Raw genomic sequence first — 23,518 nt, 5'->3', positions numbered from 1 at the left:
TGCTGTGTGCAAATTGGCTGCCGCGATTCCCACATTACAACAGTGACTACACTCCAAAAGTACTTCATTGGCTGTAAAACGCTTTGGGACATCCTGAGCTCATGAAAGGCGCCATGACAATGCTAATGCAAATCTTTAAGGGATAAAAGACAGGGAGTAGTGGTGAACAGATGTTTTTCTGACGGGGAGAAGTCCACTGTGGGGCCCTTCAGGGATTGGTATTAGGACCATTGTTTTTCTTGTTATATGTAAATGAACTGGATCTCAGGAGAGGGAGTACAATTTTGAAGTTTGCAGATGATACCTCATCCATACCTTTCTTACCTCTAGACTTGACTACTCCAACGCACTCCTGGCCGGCCTCCCACATTCTACCCTACGTAAACATGAGGTGATCCAAAATTTGGTTGCCCCGTGTCCTAACTCACATCGTGTCCCACTCACCCTTCACCCCCTATGCTGCCCTGTGTCCTAACTCACACCGAGTCCCACTCACCCTTCACCCCCTGTGCTGCCCCGTGTCCTAACTCACACCAAGTCCCGCTCACCCACCAACCCCTGTGCTCGCTGACCTACATTGGCTTCCGGTTAAGCAACGCCTCAATTTCAAAATTCTCATCCTTGTTTTCAGATCCCTCCATGGCATCGCCCCTCACTATCTCTGTAATCTCCTCCAGCGCCGCAACCCCCCGAGATGTCTGCGCTCCTCTAATTCTGCCCTCCTGAGTATTCCTGATTATAATCGCTCAACCATTGGTGGCTGTGCCTTCTGTTGCCTGGGCCCCAAGCTCTGGAACTCCCTCCCTAAACCTTTCTTTTCCAAGGAGAACAGTCCTAACTTTTCCAAACGCTCCTCATAACTGAGGTACTGTTTCCTGCTCTCGCCCTGAACTGGAAAATGTCCTTCATTTGCTTCCACCCCTCCCTAACCTTCACATAGTCTAGCTCTGCCCTTCCCTTCCTCGACTTCTCCGTCTCCATCCCTGGGGATAGACTTTCGACCAGTATCCACTACAAGCCCACTGATTCCCACAGCTACCTGGACTACACTTCCTCCCACCCCACATCCTGTAAGGACTCCATTCCATTCTCCCAGTTTCTCCACCTCTGTTGCATCTGCTCTGACGACGTCACCTTTCACATTCGTACCTCTGACATGTCTTCCTTTTTCCTCAACCGAGGATTCCCCTCCGCCATGGTTAACATGGCCCTCAATCGTGTCTGTTCTACTTCCCGCACCTCTGCTCTCACCCCTTCCCCTACCTCTCAGAACCACAACAGGGTTCCCCTTGTCCTCACCTTTCACCCTACCAGCCTCCACATTCAACAGATCATCCTCCGCCATTTCCGACACCTCCAGCATGATCCCACCACCAATCACATCTTCCCCTCCCCTCTCAGCATTCCGAAGGGACTGCTCCCTCTGCGACACCCTGGTCCATTCCGCAGTCACCCCCAGTACCCTCTCCCCTTCCCACGGCACCTTCCCGTGCAAGTGCAGGAGATGCAACAACTCTGTCACAGAGCCAACACAGGCACAATGGGCCAAATGGCCTCCTTCTGTGCTGCACGTTATTATGATACTATTTTTCTATCAATAAAAAAACAAGGAGTCATGCTAAAGCTTTACAGAAGGCCTCAGCTGGAGACGGTGCACAATGGTGGGCACTGCACTTTAGGAAGGATGTCAGGTTCCTGGAGAGGGTGCACAGGAGGGTCACCACAGGAGGGTCACCACAGGAGGGTCACCACAGGGTCACCACAGAGTCATCACAGGAGGGTCACCACAGGGTCACCACAGGAGGGTCACCACAGGGTCACCACAGGGTCACCACAGGAGGGTCACCACAGCGTCATCACAGGAGGGTCACCACATGAGGGTCACCACAGGGTCACCACAGGAGGGTCACTACAGGGTCACCACAGGAGGGTCACCACAGGGTCACCACAGGAGGGTCACCACAGGGTCATCACAGGGTCACCACAGGAGGGTCACCACAGAGTCATCACAGGGTCACCACAGGGTTATCACAGGGTCACCACAGGGTCATCACAGGAGGGTCACCACAGGGACACCACAGGGGCACCACAAGGTCACCACAGGGTCACCACGATGATACCAGGGACGAGGGGGTGAATTTATGTGGAGAGGCTGGAGCAGCTGTGATTGCTCTCTGTAGATGACAGGTTAAGGGGAGCCCCAGTGGTGGACCTATGGGGAGTCTGATAGAATAAGTAGGGAGAAAATATTTGGACTGACAACTTGAGATCACAGACTACAAATGTACTGGATGGAAATGGGGAGAAATGTCTTCACACAGAGGGATGTTGGGATGTGAAACACACTGCCTGAGGGTGGGGGGAACATATCAATTGCATCTTTCAAAAGGCCACTAGACATGTTCCTGAAGGGGACCAATCTGCAGGTTATGGGTAAAATCTAAGGAGTGGGACTAATGGGATCATTCCTTTAAGGAGCCGACACAGGATCAACTGGCCAAACAGTCTCCTTCTGTGCTGGGAGTGTTTGTAGGGGAGTGAGGGCGTGAGGAGTGAGGGGTTGGGCGTGAGGGGTTGGGCAGTGAGGGATTGGGGAGTGAGGGGTTGGGGAGTGAGGGGTTGGGGAGTGAGGGATTGGGGAGTAAGGGATTGGGGAGTGAGGGATTGGGGAGTGAGGGATTGGGGAGTGAGGGATTGGGGAGTGAGGGGCTGGGGAGTGAGGGATTGGGCAGTGAGGGGTTGGGGAGTGAGGGATTGGGGGTGAGGGATTGGGCGTGAGGGGTTGGGGAGTGAGGGATTGGGAGGGAAGGGTTGAGGGGGAGCGGTTGGGGAGTGAGGGGTTGGGGGAGGGGTTGCGGTGGAAGAGTTGGGGGAGTGAGGGGTTGAGGGGAGCGGTTCGAGGTGAGGGTTTGGGGGGAGGGATTGGAGGTGAGTAGTTGGTGGGAAGGGTTGGGGATGAGGGGTTGAGGGTGAGGGGTTGGGGAGTGAGGAGGTGGTGAGTGAGGGGTTGGGGAGTGAGGAGTTGGTGGAATGAGGGGTTGGGGGTGAGGGGTTGGGGAATGAGGGGTTGGGAGTGATGGGTTGGGGTGAGTGGTTGGGGACGTGTTGGGGGTTGAGGGGTCGGGGGTGAGGAGTTGGGAGGAGGGGTCAAGGGGGATGAGTTGGGGGTGTTAGGGGAGGGGTCGGGGGTGAGGGGTTGGGGAGTGAGCGGTCGGGGGTGAGGGGTCGGGGGAGGGGGCGGTTGGGGGTGAGGGGTCGGGGGTGAGGGGTTGGGGAATGAGGGCTCGGGAGTGAGGGGTCGGGGGTGAGGGGTCGGGGGTGAGGGGTTGGGCAGTAACGGTGGGGACATTGTGTCCGTGTAAGGGGCACATCTCCGGGTATCATTCAACGATTGTGATGATGGCGGAGTGTTGCTGATGGCGGTGAATGTTGTGGTGTGAGCGAGGACCAATGGGAGGCTGTGTCCGGGCCGTGTTGGGCAGTAGGGGGCAGTGTTGGTCCAGGGCAGTGCCGCAGCCCATCAATGGGCCGAGTGTCTACGGCAACATTCGGCTTATCGCTGGAGCTCAGCAAATGTCAGTCACTGAAAGGGGACGGAACCGGGCCGTCGGCTCGATCTCCAACCCAGCTCCGCCACATGTCGGCCTTCACTTCCTGGAGCCTTCCTGTTTTGAAATTATTGCTGCAGTTGTCCCCATTCAACCCATACTCCCCCCCCCGCCCCCACAGACACACACACCCCACACACCCCCCCCCACACACACCCCACACACACACACCCCACACACACACACCCCACACACCCCTCACACACACACCCCACACACACGCACCCCACACACACGCACCCCACACACACGCACCCCACACACACGCACCCCACACACACGCACCCCACAAACACACACCCCACACACACGCACCCCGCAAACACACCCCACACACTCACAGCCCTCACACACATCCCACACACACTCCCACACACACACACACCCCAAACACACACACCCACACACACACCCGTACACACACACACCAACTCACACACTCCCACACACAAACCCACAAGCACCACAGACAAACGCTCAGACACATCCCCCACACACAACCACACACCCCCACAAATGCCCCCCCCACACACCCCACACACACACAACGCACACACACACACCCAACACACTCACCCCACACACACCCCACACTCACACCCCCCACACACATCACACACACACCCCACACACACACAACCCCACACACACCCCACACACACACCCCACGCACTGACACAGACCCCACACACCCCCCACACACACCCCACACACACACTCACACACACCCCACACACACACAAACCTCACACACCTTCACACACACCCCTAACACACCCCCCACCCACACCCCACACACACACACCCCACACACACACCCCCACTCACTCACCCCCACACACACACCCACACACACTCCCCATACACCCACACACACCCCACAAACACACCCCACACACTCCCCCCACTCATACCCCACACACACCACACCCACCCCACACACACCCCACACACATACACCCCACAGACACACACACTCCACACATACACCCCACACACACACACACCTCTCACACACACATCCCACACACACACCCCCACACACACCACACACACACCCCTCCCTCACACACACACCCACACACACCATGGACAAACACCCAGACACATCCCCCACACACACACACACACAAAAACACCCCACACACCCCGCCACACACAGCCAGACACTCCCCCACACACACCCCTTACACTCCCACACACACACACACCCACAAACACACCCCACACACATCACCCACACACACACCCTACACACACACCCCACACATACTCCCCCACACACACACACCTCACAACCACACACACACACACACACACCCCACACACACACACACCCCACACACGCCACAAACACACCCCACACACACACCCCACACACACACCCCACACACACACACCCACACACACACCAACTCACACACTCCCACACACAAACCCACAAGCACCACGGACAAAGGCCCAGACACATCCCTCACATACAACCACACACACCCCCACAAACCCCCCCCTCACACACACCCACACACACCCCACACACACAACGCACACACACACCCACACACTCATCCCACACACACACCCCACACACACACAAACCTCACACACAACCCCACACACAACCCACACACACCCCCACCCACTCACACACACCCCACACACACACACACACACCCCCACACACACAAACCTCACACACCCCACACACACAATGCACACACACACACCACAATTTAACATCCCACACACACACACCCACACACAGATCACATACACCCACACACACCCCATACTCACACCCCACGCACACACACCACACACACACACACCCCCCACTCACACCCCACACACCCCACACACACAAACCCTACACACACACACTCTACAGATACAACCCATACACACCCCCCACACACACACCTCCACACACACATACACACACACCCACCACACCCCCCACACACCCCCCCGCACACACACGCACCCACACACACATCCCACAGACAACCCCACACACACACACCCTTCACACACATCCCCCACTTACACACGCCAGACACACACACCCCACACACACACACCCACCACACACATCCCATACACACCCCCCCACACACACCCACACACCCCACACACACACCCACAGACACACACACCACACACACACATACACACACCCACGTACACACACACCCACACACACACACCACACACACACACACCCCACACCCACACACACCACACACCCACACACACCACACACCCACACACACCACACACACACACACACACACATGCACAAACATCATCAGCATCATCATCATCATAGGCGGTCCCTCGTATTGAGGATGACTTGCTTCCACGCCAGAAAGGGATGAGTTCACAGGTGTTTCAATGAAGGACCTAATATTCTGGATCCCGAACTACACCCTGAAGGGTGGAAGATGCCTGTGCGTGGATATTTTTAACGTGGGGTGACCGTTGCACACCAGCCGCCACACGGGCTTGACAGAGCTAGGTCTTGATCCAGTGGCAAGGATTAACCAGGACGACTGGAGACCAGCTCTGCTGCACGGACCGAGCGCGGACACATATCGCAGTGTAGGCTGGCCCGTGCTGCCCCTGGGCCCACACCTCCTCTTGGCCCCGATCTCGTCACTTCACGATCTCTCCCCACTCCTTCGCCCCGACCTCTCCGCTCCTGCTGTACCTGCCCGCACTGCAGTCAGCCATCGCCCTCCTGCAGCAGCACGCGCTGTCCCTCACCCACACCCACACCCCCACCCTGCCCTCCACACACACACACATACACACACACACATACCACAACCAAAGCACACACACCCCTACACACACACAGACGGACACACACACAGTCAGACATACGCACCTTCTTCTCTTCTGTTCTTCGGCAGTCCCTCGGAGTCGAGGATGACTTGCTCCCACACTAAATATGAGTTCTCAGGTGAATGGTGAGACCAATGCGGGACCTACAGTCCCTGTCACGGGTGGGGCAGATGGTGGTTGGGGGGACAGGTGAGTGGGGTGCCTGGGTTTCCGTGCGCTCCTTCCGCTGTTTGTACTTGGCTTCAGCTTGCTCCCGGCAAAGAGACTCGAGGTGTTCGGCACCTTCCCAGATGCTTCTCCTCCACTTTGAGCCTGCCTTGGGCCGGGGATTCCCAGGTGTCGGTGGGGATGTTGCATTTCTTTAAGGAGGCTCTGAGGGTGCCCGTGAAGATTTTCCTCTGCCCAGCTTGCAAGCGAGCCCCAGGTGCACAGAGGAAACGCTTCACAGGCACCTCAGAGCTTCCTTGAAGAAATGCAACTTCCGAGTCGAGCGCTTGCTTTGGGAGTCTTGTATCAGGCATGTCGACGATGTGGCCCGTCCAACGGAGCTGATCGAGTGTGGTCAGTGCTTCGTTGCTGGGGATGTTGGCCTGAGTAATTCAAAAAACAGAGGATGGGACGACCTTGGATCTGGACTGGACGCGACGGAGGTTGAATAATTTCCTGTTTGTTCTGTAGATTAGCTCCACTCCAGCGGGGAGCTTGTTGAGGATGAGATGGAGCATTGCAGCGAGGAAGATCGAGAAGAGCGTTGGTGTGATGACATAGCTCTGCTTGATCCTGGTCCGGATGTGTATTGGGTCTGTGGTGGATCCTTTGGTCAGAATCACGGCTTGCATGTCATCGTGGAGCAGGTGGAGGATGGTGACAAACTTTTGGGGGCAGCCGAATTTGAGGCGGACACTTCATAATCCCTCACAGTTGACAGAGTCGACTGCCTTTGTGAGGTCAAAGAAAGCCATGTACAGGGGCTGATGCTGCTCCCTAAATTTCTCTTCGATTCGCCGTGTGGTGAAGATCGGGCTCGACTTTCGTTGCCCATTTATCGGCCATTTATCGCCACATAAGGGCTGAGATTCAGGCTATCACCCAAATTTGGTGATAAATGGAAACTGGCGCCTGATTATCGCCCAGTTTATCGCCGAGCGCTACTTTCGGCATTTCGCCCATAATTTGCCCAAATGATCGCTGAAGCAAAGCTGCAATCACCTGACATTAACTGGGCATTATGGACACCATTCTGTAACTTGGAGGAACTTTAATAAAAGTCTACTTGAAGTGGATGGGAGGTGAAGTAATTTGTGAGTGACTTTAAGGGCATTTTTGACTCTTGAGACAGATTGGGGCATTTATATTGATTTATAGAGATGGGGCCGGTGGTGTTGGTCACTAATCAGATGCTGCAGACTAGAGATGGGAGACGGTTTATTGAAGAGCGTTATGTGCCTAATCAAAGAGGTGACAGACTGCTGTGGAGGAGATGTTACACCCAATGCATTTACAGGGATAAGCAATGTCCAATAACATGTGCGTTCGAAGGCTGTGATTCCGAAAGGAGGTCATATCACTGAGATATGCCAGCTAATTAGGGGAGATCTGCAGCCTACCAGCACCATCAGGTACTGCACTACCCGTTGAGGTTAAGGTAACCGCGGCACTTTCCTTCCATGCATCGGGCTCCTTTCAGGCCTCAGCTGGCGACATTTGCGGTATCACTCAGCACGCCACACATTGCTGCGTTCGACAAGTGACTGAAGCTCGCAGGATGGACTTTATAAGCTTCTCTATGACCAGGGAGGCACAGACCGGGAGGGCTTTGGGTTTCTCAAGAATAGCAAACTTCCCCAAGGTGCAGGGAGCAATAGACTGTACGCACATCGCCATGCGAGCACCTTTACAGGATGCGGAGCTGTTTCGGAACCGAAAGGGATTCCACTCCCTGAATGTGCAGCTCATTGTCGACCATAAGCAAATAATCATGGCAGTAAATACAAATTCTCCAGGCAGCATCCATCTTGCGTGAGAGCACTGTCCCTGACCTGTTTAAGAGTCAGCCACAAGGTCACGGTTGGATGCTGGGGGATAAAGGATATGGCCTTGCCAACTGGCTCATGACTCCCCCCCTGCGTAATCCCCAGACGGAAGCTGAGAAGCGTTACAATGAAAGCCATATAGCTACACGCAATATCGTCGAAAAGACAATTGGAGTGCTGAAGCAGCGCCGCAGATGCCTGGACCATTCAGGAGACAACCTACAATACCACCCTGAGCAGGTCGCTGAGTTTATTGTGGTGTGCGGCATGTTGCATCAGGAGAGGACAAGAATTGCCAGATGGAACGGCTGGTCCACCTCAGGAGAGAGGGGAGGCGGAAGAGCAGGGCGAGGAAGTCGGGGAGGACAATCAGCCGGGCGATGAAGCCACGCTCACACGCCCCTCACACCACTGGAAAAGCCCCGTGGGAGTTACGCAGCTGCAAAACTCTTGCATCAGCAGCTCCTAAATGAATGCTTTGCGTGAAGTTACATTGGTGACAGTTACAGTTCATCCTGGCCTGGCCTGGCCATGGTTTGCAACCCTTTATTGGATGTTTTATCGTACATTATTAGAAGACATTTCACAACAATTGTAAAGTTCAATAAAAAAATTTTAATAATTTAACAACTGATTTAAATATTTTTTTAACAAACTATAACACCCCAACCCCCAACAAAATATGTTCAACAACAATATAACGGGAGCATCCTCCCACCATCCCCAACAATCAACAATTCTTTTTTAAGTAATAATGTAACAATAATATGAGCGCCCCCCTCCCTACCTGCGGCCACGCTTCCCTCCTCTAACTTGACACCCCCCCCCCTCGTAACTCCCAGTTTCTCACATTATCCCTGAGTAATGGGACCAAGACGTCTTGCACCAGAGCACCTCGAGGGCTGCTGCTGCTGGTGGGGGTCGGGGAGGGGGGTGACGTTGGCTGAGTGACCGAGGAGAAGACGTTTATGAAGTCGGAAGGAAGTTCTCCCCCCTGTCTCGCACCTGTCGTGCTGGTTGCTGGTACGGCACCTTGGGGTGCAGTGCCCTCTCCCAAAACCATCGCCTGCCGCACAGAGTCGGTCGTTCCGCCCCCATCTGCTCCATGCCCGCCGATATTCTGGCAGACAGTGTGGCGATGTTACCCGTCAACCCACCAAGCGTCTGGAGAAGCTCTCGACCGATGTCAGCGAGCGCCTGCCCGTCGCAGCACGTGCCTACCTCGCCGACCCAACCTCCGCGGGGTCGGCGTGGTCACTGGACGACTCGGGGTGGCCTGCTGCAAGCCGCTTGGCCCCGCTGCTTCCTCCGTTGAGGATGAGGTGGCCGCAGATGTCCCTCCAGGCTCACCATCCTCCTGCTCCTCTTTTTCACCTTGTTCTTGTCCTTCCTCCGTGGCCAGCACGACCCGCAGCGAGTGGGCTGTTGTTCCAGGGGCCTCCTGTTGCTCCTGGGGAGCTGGAAAACATCACTGAGGTTGGCAGAAGAGAAGGGGAGACATGAGAATGCTTGCGCTGTGCAAGTATATGTACAATGAGCAACACTAGCGCAGTAAATGTGAACAAGAGACGTTACGTCTGATTAACCTGAGAGTACAGAAGCTGCATGCATAATATTACATCATTCATATATTATAATCAAATGGCATTAAATTACTTTAAATTACCACGGATTTACCACTGGTTGACAAATTACTCACGTGGCACAACAACGGGATCGGCACCACCACGCGTGGCAGAGCGATTACGGGTGCCCACTAAGGCTGCAGCTCGCTCCTACAGATCAGTGAGAGGGTGCAGCTCAACAGGCCCTCCTCTGGTCTGCCTCCGCTCCGTCTGATTCTTAGATATCTTCCTCTGCAAACGTGACAGGAGCATGACATAAGCTAATTGCCGAGGTACTATTACGGAAACACTACAGATATTATAATCCACAATTAGTCACCCTACATGCTATTCATCATTAACATTAACATTATATGCTAATGCGGTTTGTATCCAATGGATGCATGGTTATAATATCTACGTTCAGAGAAAATATTTAATAAGATCGTGTTTAGGAACTAATGCTTGACACCAAACATCTAGCATACAATCTCCAGGAAAGGCCCAATGCACAGGCCGTGCCATTCGGCACCTGAGGGGAGGTAGGCGGTTTATTTGAATCGATGTAGGTCCCCCAGGGGTGGGAGGGGGGGGGAATCAGGACCACTGATGAGCTCGGCAATGACAGGTCTGTAATAGGAGGTGGCACCGTGTCCATGGGCTGTGCTCGGAGACCTCCGTGTGGCCGGAGCTAATCTCCCAAAGTGTCCCAGGGCAGACAGTGAGCCAGGGCAGCTGTGTGAGTGACAGCAGCCGGAGAGTCTCACACAGTCTGGGTAAAGCTGAGCAGAGCCCTCGGCGCTCAGTCGTGCCCCCATCCACCAACGTAACCCAAAGGATACAGTGCCCAAGTTAAAGAGTTGCTCACAGCACACAAGCAGCGATATAATTTACTAATTCTCCTTCTAAACTAAAGTGGTAGAATTGCCGAATGTTTGCAGTCTGTCTGTTTCCAGTGATTCCTTTCACCCCAATTTTCAATCAAAGCCTTTAAATAATAATGAATACTGTCAATTAAGTTAAAGAGCACAGGTTCCGACCCCAGTCCAAATCTTAACTGGGAAGCTACCCAAGATTACCCAGCTTAATTATAATCCGGCACATTTACATTCTAATTAATGAGGCAGTGCATCATTACAATTATAAATTGAATAATTTAATACTTACTCTTGCCGATGAAACAAGACTGTTCCAGCGCTTGTGGCACTGGTCTGCCACACGTCTATCGTGGGCCACCGATGAGACAACAGCGGCGATATCCAGCCATATTCGCGAGTATATCCCGGGGGGAAGGTTTCCCACATCCACCTTAGGTTAATTGGACCCACCGAGTCTCCACCTCGTGGACTAAGGCCTCGTTCGCCTCGTCGGAGAAGGCTCCGCTCTCCTTCTCCCTGCACCCTCCCCCACACTCTCTCCCGACTCCTCGTGGTCCATCTCCATCTTATCTCATCATCAATTCCTTCAAAAAATGACTCCACACAAACCTCCCTTCTCTCTCTCCCTCCCTTTGCTTTCGAGCATACGCAAATGACCCCTGACCTCCTGAATCGAGGGGAAAGTTCTTTGCCTGAAAATAAATGCGCATACGCAGAACGGCCGTTGCTATGGACACCAGCCTTGCACGACTGAATACATCGCTAAGGCCCATTTCACATCGCTAAGGCTGTCGCCCAAATTAAAAAGGCAAAACTAGCATTTTTTAAAATGGGCGATATTCCAGCGATCCTGCAGCCGGAAATATCGCCCAAAAGTAATCATCGTGGAAAGTCTAGCCCCATGTCCTTTGTGCCCCTTAGTGGGCGGAATCCACATTGCGACTCTGGGAGGAGCTCTTTAGCCACTGGGAGAAGGCGATTGAGGAGGATTCTTGCGATGACTTTCCCTGTGGCAGGCAGCAGGGAGATTCTTCTGACATTAACGCAGTCGGACTTGTCGCCTTTCTTGAAGATGGTCACAATTACGGTATCTCTGAGATCCCCTGGCATGCTCTACTCCTTCCAGATAAGAGGAATGAGTTCATGGATTCACACCAATAGTGCTTCCCTGCCATGCTTTCGTGCTTCAGTGGGGATTCCATCTGCTCCTGAGGCCTTGTTGTTCTTCAGTTGTCAGATGGCCTTTGCAACCTCATGTCGGGCTGGGGTTGTGCTGAGGTGGTGGCGGGTAGCATGCTGTGGAATGGAGTCAAGGACACTCACATCAAACACAGAGTCACGGTTAAGGAGATCTTTGAAGTGCTCCTTCCAGCGGGCACTGACTGCCTTTCTGTCCTTGATGAGTCCTTTGTCCGTGCACACAGACACAGACACGAACACACATACAGACCCACAGAAACACACACACACACAGACACACACACACACACTTACAGTCACACACAGACGCACACATACACACAGACACACACACCACACACAGACACACACATATCCACACATATCCACACCCCACACAGAGACATACACAAACACACAGAGTTACACAGGCACACACACAGACAGATACATACCCGCTCACACACTTTCCAGTAGGGGCGTGGGTGTGGGTGAGGTGGATGGGGGGGGAGGTGGGTGAGGAGGGTGGTTGTTGGTGGGGAAGGTGGGGAGGTTGGGTGTGGGTGTGGAGCGTGGGTGTGGGGAGGGGTATGGGGGGAAAGTGCGGGGGATTATGGGTGTGGGTGTGGGGGGGGGATGGGTGTGGGGGGGATGTTTGGGGTGTGTTATGGGGGGTTGTTTGGGGGGGGTGTTATGGGGGGTGTTTGGGGGGGGTGTTATGGGCGGTGTTTGGGGGAGGTGTTATGGGGGGGTGTTTGGGGGGGGTGTTATGGGGGGGTGTTTGGGGGGGGTGTTATGGGTGTTGTTTGGGGAGGGTGTTGTGGGGGGGTGGTGATGGGGGTGGATGTTTGGGGGGTGGGTGTTGGGGTGTTGGGCGGTGTGTTCTGGAGGGGGGGTGTTGTTTGAGAGGGGGTGTTATGGAGGGGGGGTGTTTGGGGGGGGGTGTTTGGGCGTGGGTGTGTTATGGAGGGTGGTGATGGGGGGGTTGTTTGAGGGGGGTTGGGGACGTGTTATGGAGGGGGTTGATGGGGATGTGTGGTTGGAGGGGAGGTTGTTTGGGGGGGGGTGGGGGGGGGGTTTGGGGAGGTGTTTGGAGGAGGGTGTTGGGGGGATGTTTGGGGGGGTTGTGGCCGTGTGTTTGGAGGGGGGGGTTATTTGGGGAGGGTGGGTGGGGTTTGTTTGGGTGGGGGTTATGGAGGATTAGGGTTAGAGTTAGGGTTGTTTGGAGGGGTTGTTGTTTGGCACGGGTTGTTTGGGGGGGTGTTTGGTGTGCGTTTGGAGGGGGGGTGTTGGGGGGGTATATTTGGAGGGGGGGGTTGTTTGGGGGATGTGTTTGGAGGGGGGGTGTTGGGGGATGTTTGGGGGTGTGTGGTGGTGTGTGGTGGTGTGTGGTGGTGTGTGGTGGTGTGTGGTGGTGTGTGGTGGTGTGTGGTGGTGTGTGGTGGTGTGTTTGGGGGGGTGTTTGGGGGGTGTTTGGGGGGGTGTTTGGGGGGGTGTTTGGGGGGGTGTTTGGGGGGGTGTTTGGGGGGGTGTTTGGGGGGGTGTGGGGGGGTGTTTGAAGGGTGTGGTTATTTGGGGGGGTGATGGAGGGGGGCTGATGGGGTGGTGTGTTTACAGGGGGGTTATTGTGGGGGGCGTTATGGAGGGGGCTGATGGGCGGGTGTGTTTACGGGGGGTTTATTTGGGCGGGGTGATGGAGAGGGGGTGATGGTAAATTCAGGGACTGGGAGGAAAGCTGCCTGTGAGCTGCTCTCGCTGGGCCCTGTGGATAGACACAGGGTTTTGGTGCCTGCGTTTGGCCTTCCCGATCCCAATCCTTGCCAGGGTTGTGTTTGGGCCGCACGCCAGTCCCTGACACACTGACCATGTTCCATGTGTGAGTTGAATCAACACTTACCTTCAGGCCTTGGGTAGAGTTATGTTGCTGTGTGAATAACCCAGAGACCTTGAGCGCAAACCCCACGATGGCGGTACTAGAATATGGGCTGGATTTTTGGTTGTCGAATGCCTCAGTGAGCCAGAGGGGGTGTGAATGGGAGCGTAAGAGATTACCGATCGGGAGGTTCACCAGGTGTGCACATGGCTAGCGCCCGGCGGCTGACGATCGCTCCGGTCCTGACGGATTCCTGGTGAAACACCCATGCTTGCGCCCCGGGTCGGTAAATTCGGTGCGTTCGCCTCATTGAGCGCCGATCAACAACACCGTCTGGGACAACAGTGGGTCCAGGCTTGCAGAGTCAGTAACTGGGGGCTGCTTAAAGGGATAAGGAAGCGCTTCGATCGGGAGGTCACACTCAGTGCAAGGTTTACACACAGCACAGTGTGTGAGTCTCAGTCGGTGTCAGTGCAAGGTTTACACACAGCACGGTGCGTGAGTCTCAGTCACACTCAGTGCAAGGTTTACACACAGCACGGTGCGTGAGTCTCAGTCACACTCAGTACAAGGTTTACACACAGCACGGTGCGTGAGTTTCAGTCACAGTCAGTGCAAGGTTTACACACAGCACGGTGCGTGAGTCTCAGTCACAGTCAGTGCAAGGTTTACACACAGCACGGTGCGTGAGCCTCTGAGTGTGCAGCGGCAGACAGATATAACCGTGCAGGGGGAAACAAGTGAGTTTGAAAACTGCGATGGGCGCCTTTAAGACTCAGCTTTTCCCAGGATTTGACTCCGAGTTCCGCGCATGCGCAATCGATCCATCGAATGTACCGACCAAACTTCCGCTATCGCTCCCCCTCCCCTGCCGTCCCCAGCTCGTGTTAGCAATGGTTGATTGATCGCCCCTGTCAGCTCTTCTGCCCAATTTCTGGGTGGGAGGCTGCAACATTTTCAAGGAGCGAAGATTGCCGCTCCGCCCGGATTAACGCCGCAACACAGGCCCGAGCGAATTTACTCCCCTTTCAATTTAGTTTACAATTCAGTTGAAATAAAAAGTTGGTCTCAATAAAAGTGACCATGAAGCTGTCAGATTGCCATTAAAACCCATCTGGGTCACTGATGTCCCTGACAGACACAAAGCTGTCGTCCAAACTCGGTCTGGCCAGCAAGACACTCGGTCAGGCAACTCGGGATGGGACATAGATGCTGTGATGACCAGGTTTATAGACTGAATCCACAGGGCGGTTCAGTCAAGGAGTCTGTCACAGACGGGCCTGAACTAAAGCAAAATACCGTGAATGCTGGGAACCCTTGTTGGGCCAGGCGGCCTCAGCGGAGAGAGAAACAGAGGAGCCTGAGCCAGTCCTCACTCAATACCGGACCATTTCACAGCAAGAGTCACTGGGCTGGCATCAGCAGGGAGGGTCCTGGCTGATCGGCAAACACGCCGATCGCTGTCAAATCCCAGCCGGTCCACAAAAGTCTTTCCTCATCTTCACGCGATATAAATGCAAGAACGTTCTTGCTTTCGTCTGGGCGACGGATCACTCTTGTCCTACGCTCTGTGATTGACATTTGAGACGGGCTATAAATACAGTCCTGATGGTGTTGCCCATATACTGGCGAAGATGAGAAACTTTGCCCCTTGTGGGAGCTTTGCTGCACGACTGGACTTTGGGTGGGATCACTGTTGGTGCAGTGTGTGATTTTACCCAATCAGTCGGGATCTTACTTCTCTTTGACTGAGATAGAGTGGCAGAGCTCACGGTTCAGAATGGGCCTGGTGTTGGGAGCTTGCCACGGAAGTGATGTGGCCAGCTCAGAGGGTAAGTGGCCACGCATGGGGGCGGCGGGTGGGGTAACAATATTGGTAATTTAATGGCCCAGAAATTCCGTTTTCTCCTTCCCACGGGCGTTCGACTAGATGTTAGAGAAAAAATGCACACCTACCTGAAGCTGCTGTGCCCGCCCGATCCACAGGCCTCCTCTCCCGGCACATCGCAGCGCGTGCACGTCGGGATGTGCGCAGGCCTGGAGCTGGAGTCACATGGCTCTGGGTAGCCAATCGGGTAAAGTATATTCTCATTCATAGTAATAGGAGTTTAGTAAGTCGCAAACCCCGATTACTATGAATGAGAAACCCCCCCAAACACCCAAAACACTAATAAAAAATAGAAAATATACACTACATATTTAAGATTCATTTAAATTAAAGTTATTAATGTCTTATAAAAAAAAATGTTCCCGATTTTTAAAAAAGTTTTGTTAATTATGCTTTAAAATAAAGTTACCGTAGTGGGGAGGGTTTTTAACAATAAAATATGTTTTCATAACTTTATTGTGATATGTTTTTGTGTGTTTTAAAACACTTGCGCCTGTAAAAGTAGGTTGTGCCCCTGCTTTTTCTGGCGCAAGATTTTTGAGGACATTTGCTGGGCAAGATATGGGTAAATATCGCAATCTTGCCCAAGCAAATGTCCTCGCTCCCGACCTGGCTACGATCTGTCAAGCTCCAACTGGACACATCGGGAAAGCCGGTTTTCACCGCATGCGCATTGCGCGCTGAAAGCCGGCTTTTCCGATGCCTTCCCGGGTCCGTAGAAACTTCGTATGGGCCCGGTGATGTCGGAATTTCAGGCTCATTATAAAGGCTGTCTGTTACATTAAATGTATATTCCAGCCTCTGCCGAGGTTGTCTGGGTATAAAGCACTGCGGCAGGAAACGGAGCTGAGAATAAATACAGAAGGGGGAAAGGAAGTGGAGCCAGACTCCAACTCCTGTTTGGAAGCTGAAGTGTGGAGCTGGAGCAGACTGAGGTGGTGGTGAGGCCGATAGCATTGCTCCCCACTGGAGCATGTCCCCACTGGAGGGTGTCCTCTCCACTGGAGGGGGGCCCACTGGAGGGTGTCCTCCCCCACTGGATGGTGTCCCCACTGGAGGGTGTCCTCTCCCCACTGGAGGGTGTCCTCCCCCCACTGGAGGTTGTCCTCCCCCCACTGGAGGGGGGCCCACTGGAGGGTGTCCCCACTGGAGGGTGTCCTCTCCCCACTGGAGGTTGTCCCCACTGGAGGGTGTCCTCTCCCCACTGGAGGGTGTCCCCAGTAGGCATCTTTGCAGTGAGCCTGGATGGAGGTGGAGGGAGACTTGAGGGCACACATTGGCGGTTACCATCGCTGGCCATGCCAGTCCCATGCTGCCAGTGAGCTGCATCCCTCTAAAGGATGATTGGTAAATTTCAAGGGATGCACCAATTGCAGGTAAACGGGCGCATATGGGGATAAAACGTCGGCAGCCTTTACAAGGCTGTTCGGCCAACACTGGTGTCAGGCAAAGCCCGATGGCTCCCACACTGGGTGAGGAGTCAGGAAATCCAGTCTGTGGTCAAGGTGGAGCGGGGCAGCACTCCAACCCCGGGCTGGGGAAATGGAGGTGCTGCAGCATTGCTGGGTGGAGGCAGAGGAAGAAGACTTGAGGGCACAGCTGGCAGTGCCAGGCCCGCACTGCCTGTGAGCTGCACGTGTCCATGCAGCAGCTGGCACAGCTGCCCGCTGACCCTCTGCCCGCGTGACCAGCTTCACACATTGATGGCCAGGTAGGTGCCCCTCAGTCTGGGTACCCACTGCCAGGCACAGTCTGCCCTGCGCTGTCCCACAATACCCCTCGGTCTGGGTACCCACTGCCAGGCACAGTCTGCCCTGCATTGTCCCACAATGCCCCTCGGTCTGGGTACCCACTGCCAGGCACAGTCTGCCCTACGCTGTACCACAATGCCCCTCAGTCTCTGTGCCATCTAACCATTAGCAAAGTTGAATAAACACAGCAGGACTCACTGTGCCCCTGGAAACCTGGTGCAAACTGTGATTATACACAATTTATGTTTCATGCACAAGGACCCCCAGGTCTCTCTGTACTGCAGCACCTTGCCACTTTTCTCCACTTATTTTATAATTTGCTTTTCTATTATTTCTGCCAAAGTGCATGACCTCACATTTTCCCATATTGTACTCCATCTGCCAATTTTTTGCCCACTCACTTAGCCTGTCTATATCCTTTTGCAGATTTTGTGTGTCCTCCTCACAATTTGCTTTCCCACCCATCTTTGTATCATCAGCAAACTTGACTTTACTCTGTATCTAACCCGTGCTGTACCTGCCCTGGGAGTGTTTGATGTGACAGTGTAGAGGGAGCTTTACTCTGTATCTAACCCGTGTTGTACCTGCCCTGGGAGTGATTGATGTTAACGCTGGAGTGATTGCAATTGGAAGGGTTCCGTTCCCTAGCAACAACATCGCTCTGTCAATGTGCACCAGCAATTCATACAAATAGGGTCAGAAGAAGCAATCAGTTGAGACATTAATTGAAAAATGGCAGTAAATGGAGCTGGAACTTACCATTTCCACTGCGATGGCTGAGTGTATCCCTCCTGCTCTGTTGAAAGCCCAGGGAAAGTTGAGAAGGCCAGCACCAAGGGCTGATTTTAAGAGGATGAATACTGCTCCGGAGGAGGACAGACTGGACCTCCCTATGTCCAGGGAGTTTGGCTTCGCCAGGAGATTAATACTCTCTCGAGCAAGCTCCTCCATCGGCACAAGTCACCGCAATATTCTGCAGCTCCCTAACCTCCTCACATGAGGACACGTCCAGCCATCAATGGTCCCTCTTCCTGCTGCCCAATTCTTGCTGGGATCTGACCTGCCTCTTGTCTAATAGAAAGCTCTTCGGCTACGAATGCAGGGATTGTTGGGCCTCTAGCCCAACAGACGTTTTCTCTCACCAGCCAGCGCTTGTTGCGGAGGCTGCCATGGTCTTGTAGCTAACTGTGTCAAGTCTCACATCACCAGAGACCCAACTGAAGCAGGATCAAGATGGGAGCTGTCGTATTACCAGCCGGAATCGCCAAAGCACTGTGCATTTCCTTGAGAAAGTTACTCACTTCTTCAGCTTAAAATTGGCTGAAAACTTAATAGGATTTACATCACATCATTAGTTCGTATTACCGACACCCAATTCTGTCACTTTAAATTCACGTTTTGGGCCGTAGTTTTAAAGAATGAGAATGATTTCCAATCTCCTTCCTGAGGGGCTGGGCATCCAGTTAAGTCTGCGGCGAGACGTATCTGCGAGAAGCTGGTTTAGTGAATTGGGCAATGATCTGTGAAATTCCAGGGATTGAGAACCTGGGCTTTGATGGGATTTGATAGGTCCAGGAGCGAGCATCGGAATCTCACTCTTTCATCAGGACATCTCCGTGGGGCACTCTGGTATCTCAGCACTTTCCATGTCCAGTGCTCTCACAGCCTGTTGGCAAGCATTACTCAGCCATTGTTCCATCAGCGTTTGAGGGGACAGACAGGGGAATGAGGTTGGGCCGTGATAACCAAGAAATGAATGGAAATATCACAATCAATAAATCTCCAATTTTTGCTCAGTAGAATGTGTATTTGGTTCACTGGAAGTTTCAAACTGCGTTGAAATTAGTGTGTGATTATAATGGACCTTTATTGATTTAATCCCATCTGCATAACATCGCCCGTCTCCACCACTGCCTCAGCTCATCTGCTGCTGAAACCCCCATTGATGCCTTTGTGAGCTCTATACTCAATATTTCCAACGCTCTCCTGGCTGGTCTCCCATCTTCCACCCCATACAGACTTGAGTTCATCCAAAACTCTGTTGCATGTATCATATCTCTCTCCATGTCCCGCTCACCCCTCAGCTCGCTGACATACATTGGCTCCCGATCCAGCAACGCATTTATTTTAAGATTCTCATCGGGTTTTTCAAATACCTCCATGATGTCACTTGCCCTACACCCCTCCCTATCTCTGTATCTTCCTCCAGCCCTACACCCCTCCCTATCTCTGTATCTTCCTCCAGCCCCTACACCTCTCTCTATCTCTTTAACCTCCTCCAGCCCTACACCTCTCTCTATCTCTTTAACCTCCTCCAGCCCCTACACCTCTCCCTATCTCTGTAATCTCCTCCAGCCCTACACCTCTCCATATCTCTGTAATCTCCTCCAGCCCTACACCCCTCGCTATCTCTGTAACCTCCTCCAGACCTACAACCCTCTGAGAACTTTGCACTCCTCCAATTCTGCTCTCTTGTGCTCCCAGATTTGAATCTCTATCATTTGCGGCCGTGCCTTCAGCTGCTTGGACCCGAAGCTGACTAATTCCCTAAACCGCTCCGCTGATCCACCTCTCTCGTCATCTTTATGAAGCTCTTTAAAACCTGCCTCTTTGAGCTTGCTTTTAGCCAGCTGTCTTTAGGACCTCCTTATCTGGCCCGGTGTCAAAGTTTGCCTGATTACGCTCCTGTGAAGCAGCTTGGAATGTTTTACCATGTGAAAGGCACTATATAAATGCAAGCACTTGTTAATCTCCACAGTCAGCTTGTGGAGGAGTTCCGATGCTGCAATTGCCAGCCTTTGATTTGTTCAGCCATAGCAACCCTTTTGTTTAATTAGTTCTTGGGAGGTAAGTGCTGTTGCCAAGACCAGCATTTATTGCCCAGCATGAGTCCATCCATGAGGTGATGTTAGACCTTCTCCGGTTTGACACAATGAGTTTCTTGTACAACACTGAGAGCTGGAGATAGAGTTGGGTGGGTCTGATTCCCTGGGGATGATGTTGGGGTACAGGCTACCAGCGAGGACCCCTGGCCATTCTCAGGAAACCAGCACCAATTCTGTTTTAGTTGCTCTGGGCTTGGACTTTACCACTGTGGGGGCGGGGGTCACACCATTCTCGGGGTGTGGGTGTCACTTGCGAGTTCCAGAGAAGGCGATACATTTATTTTTAGCAGTTTGATACAAATGAGTGCCTTGCCAGACCACTCACAGAGCAGTTAATGTCAACCACGTTGACGTGGGACTGAAGACACATATAGGCCAGGTCGGGTAAGGACGGCAGGTTCTCTTCCATGAAGGACATCAGTGAAGCAGTCGGGTTTTTACAACTTCATGCTCACCTTTACTGAGGCCAGATTTTGATTTCCAGATTACTTTTTAAAACTGAATTGAAATTCTCAACGTGCCATGGCGAGATTTGAACGTGGGTTGTGTGGATTATTAATGCAGGACCCTGGTTTTCTAGCCCAGTAACCACGACAGTCCTGTACCCCAGCACCGTATCATCGCAGTCTGCCACGTTGTGAAGTGGAATTCAATAAATCTGTTCATTGATGGGCTGGCACCAGACAAAGTGATTGTGAAGTTATCAGATTGTCGTAAAAAAAACCAACTGGTTCCCTGATCTTCTCCAGGCAAGGAAACATAGAAACATAGAAAATAGGTGCAGGAGCAGGCCATTTGGCCCTTCGAGCCTGCACCACCATTCAATATGATCATGGCTGATCATTCAACCTCAGCACCCCTTTCCTGCTTTCTCTCCATATCCCTTAATCCCTTTAGCCGTAAGGGCCACATCTAACTCCCTTTTGTATATATCTAATGAACTGGCGTCAACAACCTTCTGTGGTAGAGAATTCCACAGGTTCACAATTCTCTGAGTGAAGAAGTTTCTCCTCATCGCAGTGCTAAATGGCTTACCCCTTAACCTGCCCTCCTTACCAGGTTTGAGCCCACGTGTTACTCCCGTCCCACATTACGTGTCTGACTCCATGCCCATAGGGCAACGAAGATGGGCACTAAATATTAAATTGAGGCCCCGTCTGCCCTCTCAGGTGGAAGTGAATGATCCAACGACACTATTGGAGGAAGAGCAGGGGAATTCACCCCGGTGTCCTGGCCAATATTTACCCGTCACCCAGCATGACCAACACAGATTATCTTGCTGCACGCAATGTGGCTGCTGTGTTTCCCAATCTTTCAGCAATGACTATACTTCAAAAATACTTCAGTGGTTATAAAGCGATTTGGGATGTCCTCAGATCGGGAAAGCCGCTCGATAAATGTAGCCTTCCTTTTCGTGTTGCCCACATCCCAAGAACAAATGAACAAAAGAAGAAATTGCAGTCCGATCGCTAAAGTAGGAACTTGCATTTCTATAATATGTTATCACATCCTGAACTGCTTTATAACCAAAGGATTGATTTCAAAGTACAGTCACTGTTGTAATGGCGGCAAACTTGGCAGCCAATTAGTGCACTGCAAGATCCCCCCAAAAAAGGAATTAGATTCGACAAGCAATGAATCTGGTGCTACTAGTTGAGGGATGAATATTGTCCAGGATACCAGAGAGAACTTATCTGCTCTTCTTTGAAAAGTGCTATGGGATCTTTTACGTCCGCCTGAGAGGGCAGATGGGGCCTGGGTTTAATGTCTGTAACGACGGTAACTGCAACATTGCATCGTTCGCTGAGAGTGCCGGGCTCGATTCTGTGCTCAAGGTCACAGTGAGTGTGGAACCCGTTATGCTCTATCACTGACTGGAGAGTGCTACCAACTGTGTCAAACTGACACAGAGTTTCCCGCCATCTTCATCCTCATGCCCCCCGTTATACCAAATTCCACAGCTCCGACGCTATAGGATTGGAACAGGGTCCTCCGATAGGCCAGGCTGGAGAGCTAATCAGCACCCAGGGTAGTGGGCTGTGCCAAGAGGGCGACACTGGCTCTTGCTGAAGTCCAGTTCCATGGGTACAGACAGCCTTCTTGCACCTTATCCAAGTGTAAGCCCAGTGAGACAGTCAGCAAGATATTCAACTGCAGAAGGCAGCACACCTTGGCCCCATGCTTTTCTGAACCAACAGCCATTCAGGCACAGTTTCCAGCACTGGATTGTGATCGGGGTCGTGGGTGGTTATTCCCTCTCTAGCCTCAGGGTACAGAGGTGAATTATCCTCCACCTGCTCTTCTGGCTCAGGTCAACTAACTCACCACAGAGTCGGGATCAACCCTCGGCACCTTTTACATTTTCCCCATCGGGAGGGGGGGCTTGTTTAATGCAATCATGTGTCGGTTTCTGAGTAACACTGAGGGAGTGTAGCACTGAGGGAGTGCAACACTGAGGAAGTGTACACTGAGGGAGTGTAGCACTGAGGGTGTGTACATTGAGGGAGTGTAACACTGAGGGAGTGTAGCACTAAGGGAGTGTAACACTGAGGGAGTATAATGAGGGAATGTAGCACTGAGGGAGTGTAACACTGAGGGAGTGTAATGAGGGAGTGTAGCACTGAGGGAGTGTAGCACTGAGGGAGTGCGCAATGAGGGAGTGTAACACTGATGGAGTGTAGCACTGAGGGAGTGGAGCATTGAGGGAGTGTCATGAGGGAATGTAGCATTGAAGCTGTGTGCACTGAGGGAGTATAACACCGAGGGAGTGTAAGGAGGGAGAGTAACACTGAGGGAGTGTAACACTGAGGAAGTGGAATGAGGGAGTGTGCACTGAGGGAGTGTAACACTGAGGGAGTGTAGCACTGAGGGAGTGTAACACTGAGGGAGTGTAACACTGAGGGAGTATAGTACTGAGGGGGTGTAGCACTGAGGGAGTGTAATGGGTAAGTGTAGCATTGAGGGAGTACAGC

General features: G+C 52.8%; 1 protein-coding gene across 1 annotated transcript in view; it reads right to left on the bottom strand.

Moving 5' to 3' along the window:
- Positions 1-18,612, bottom strand: part of LOC139278142 (putative sodium-coupled neutral amino acid transporter 8) — a 116,002-nt gene extending 97,390 nt beyond the window's left edge. The window contains exon 1 of the mRNA XM_070896798.1: positions 18,421-18,612. Within this exon, the coding sequence (XP_070752899.1) occupies positions 18,421-18,612 (192 nt within the window). The remainder of the gene's footprint in view (positions 1-18,420) is intronic.
- Positions 18,613-23,518: the final 4,906 nt, after the last annotated feature.

The sequence above is a fragment of the Pristiophorus japonicus genome, chromosome 13 (genome assembly GCF_044704955.1).
Source record: "Pristiophorus japonicus isolate sPriJap1 chromosome 13, sPriJap1.hap1, whole genome shotgun sequence".
Taxonomy (NCBI): Eukaryota; Metazoa; Chordata; class Chondrichthyes; family Pristiophoridae; genus Pristiophorus; species Pristiophorus japonicus.
This window is presented reverse-complemented; position numbering and strand designations above follow the sequence as displayed.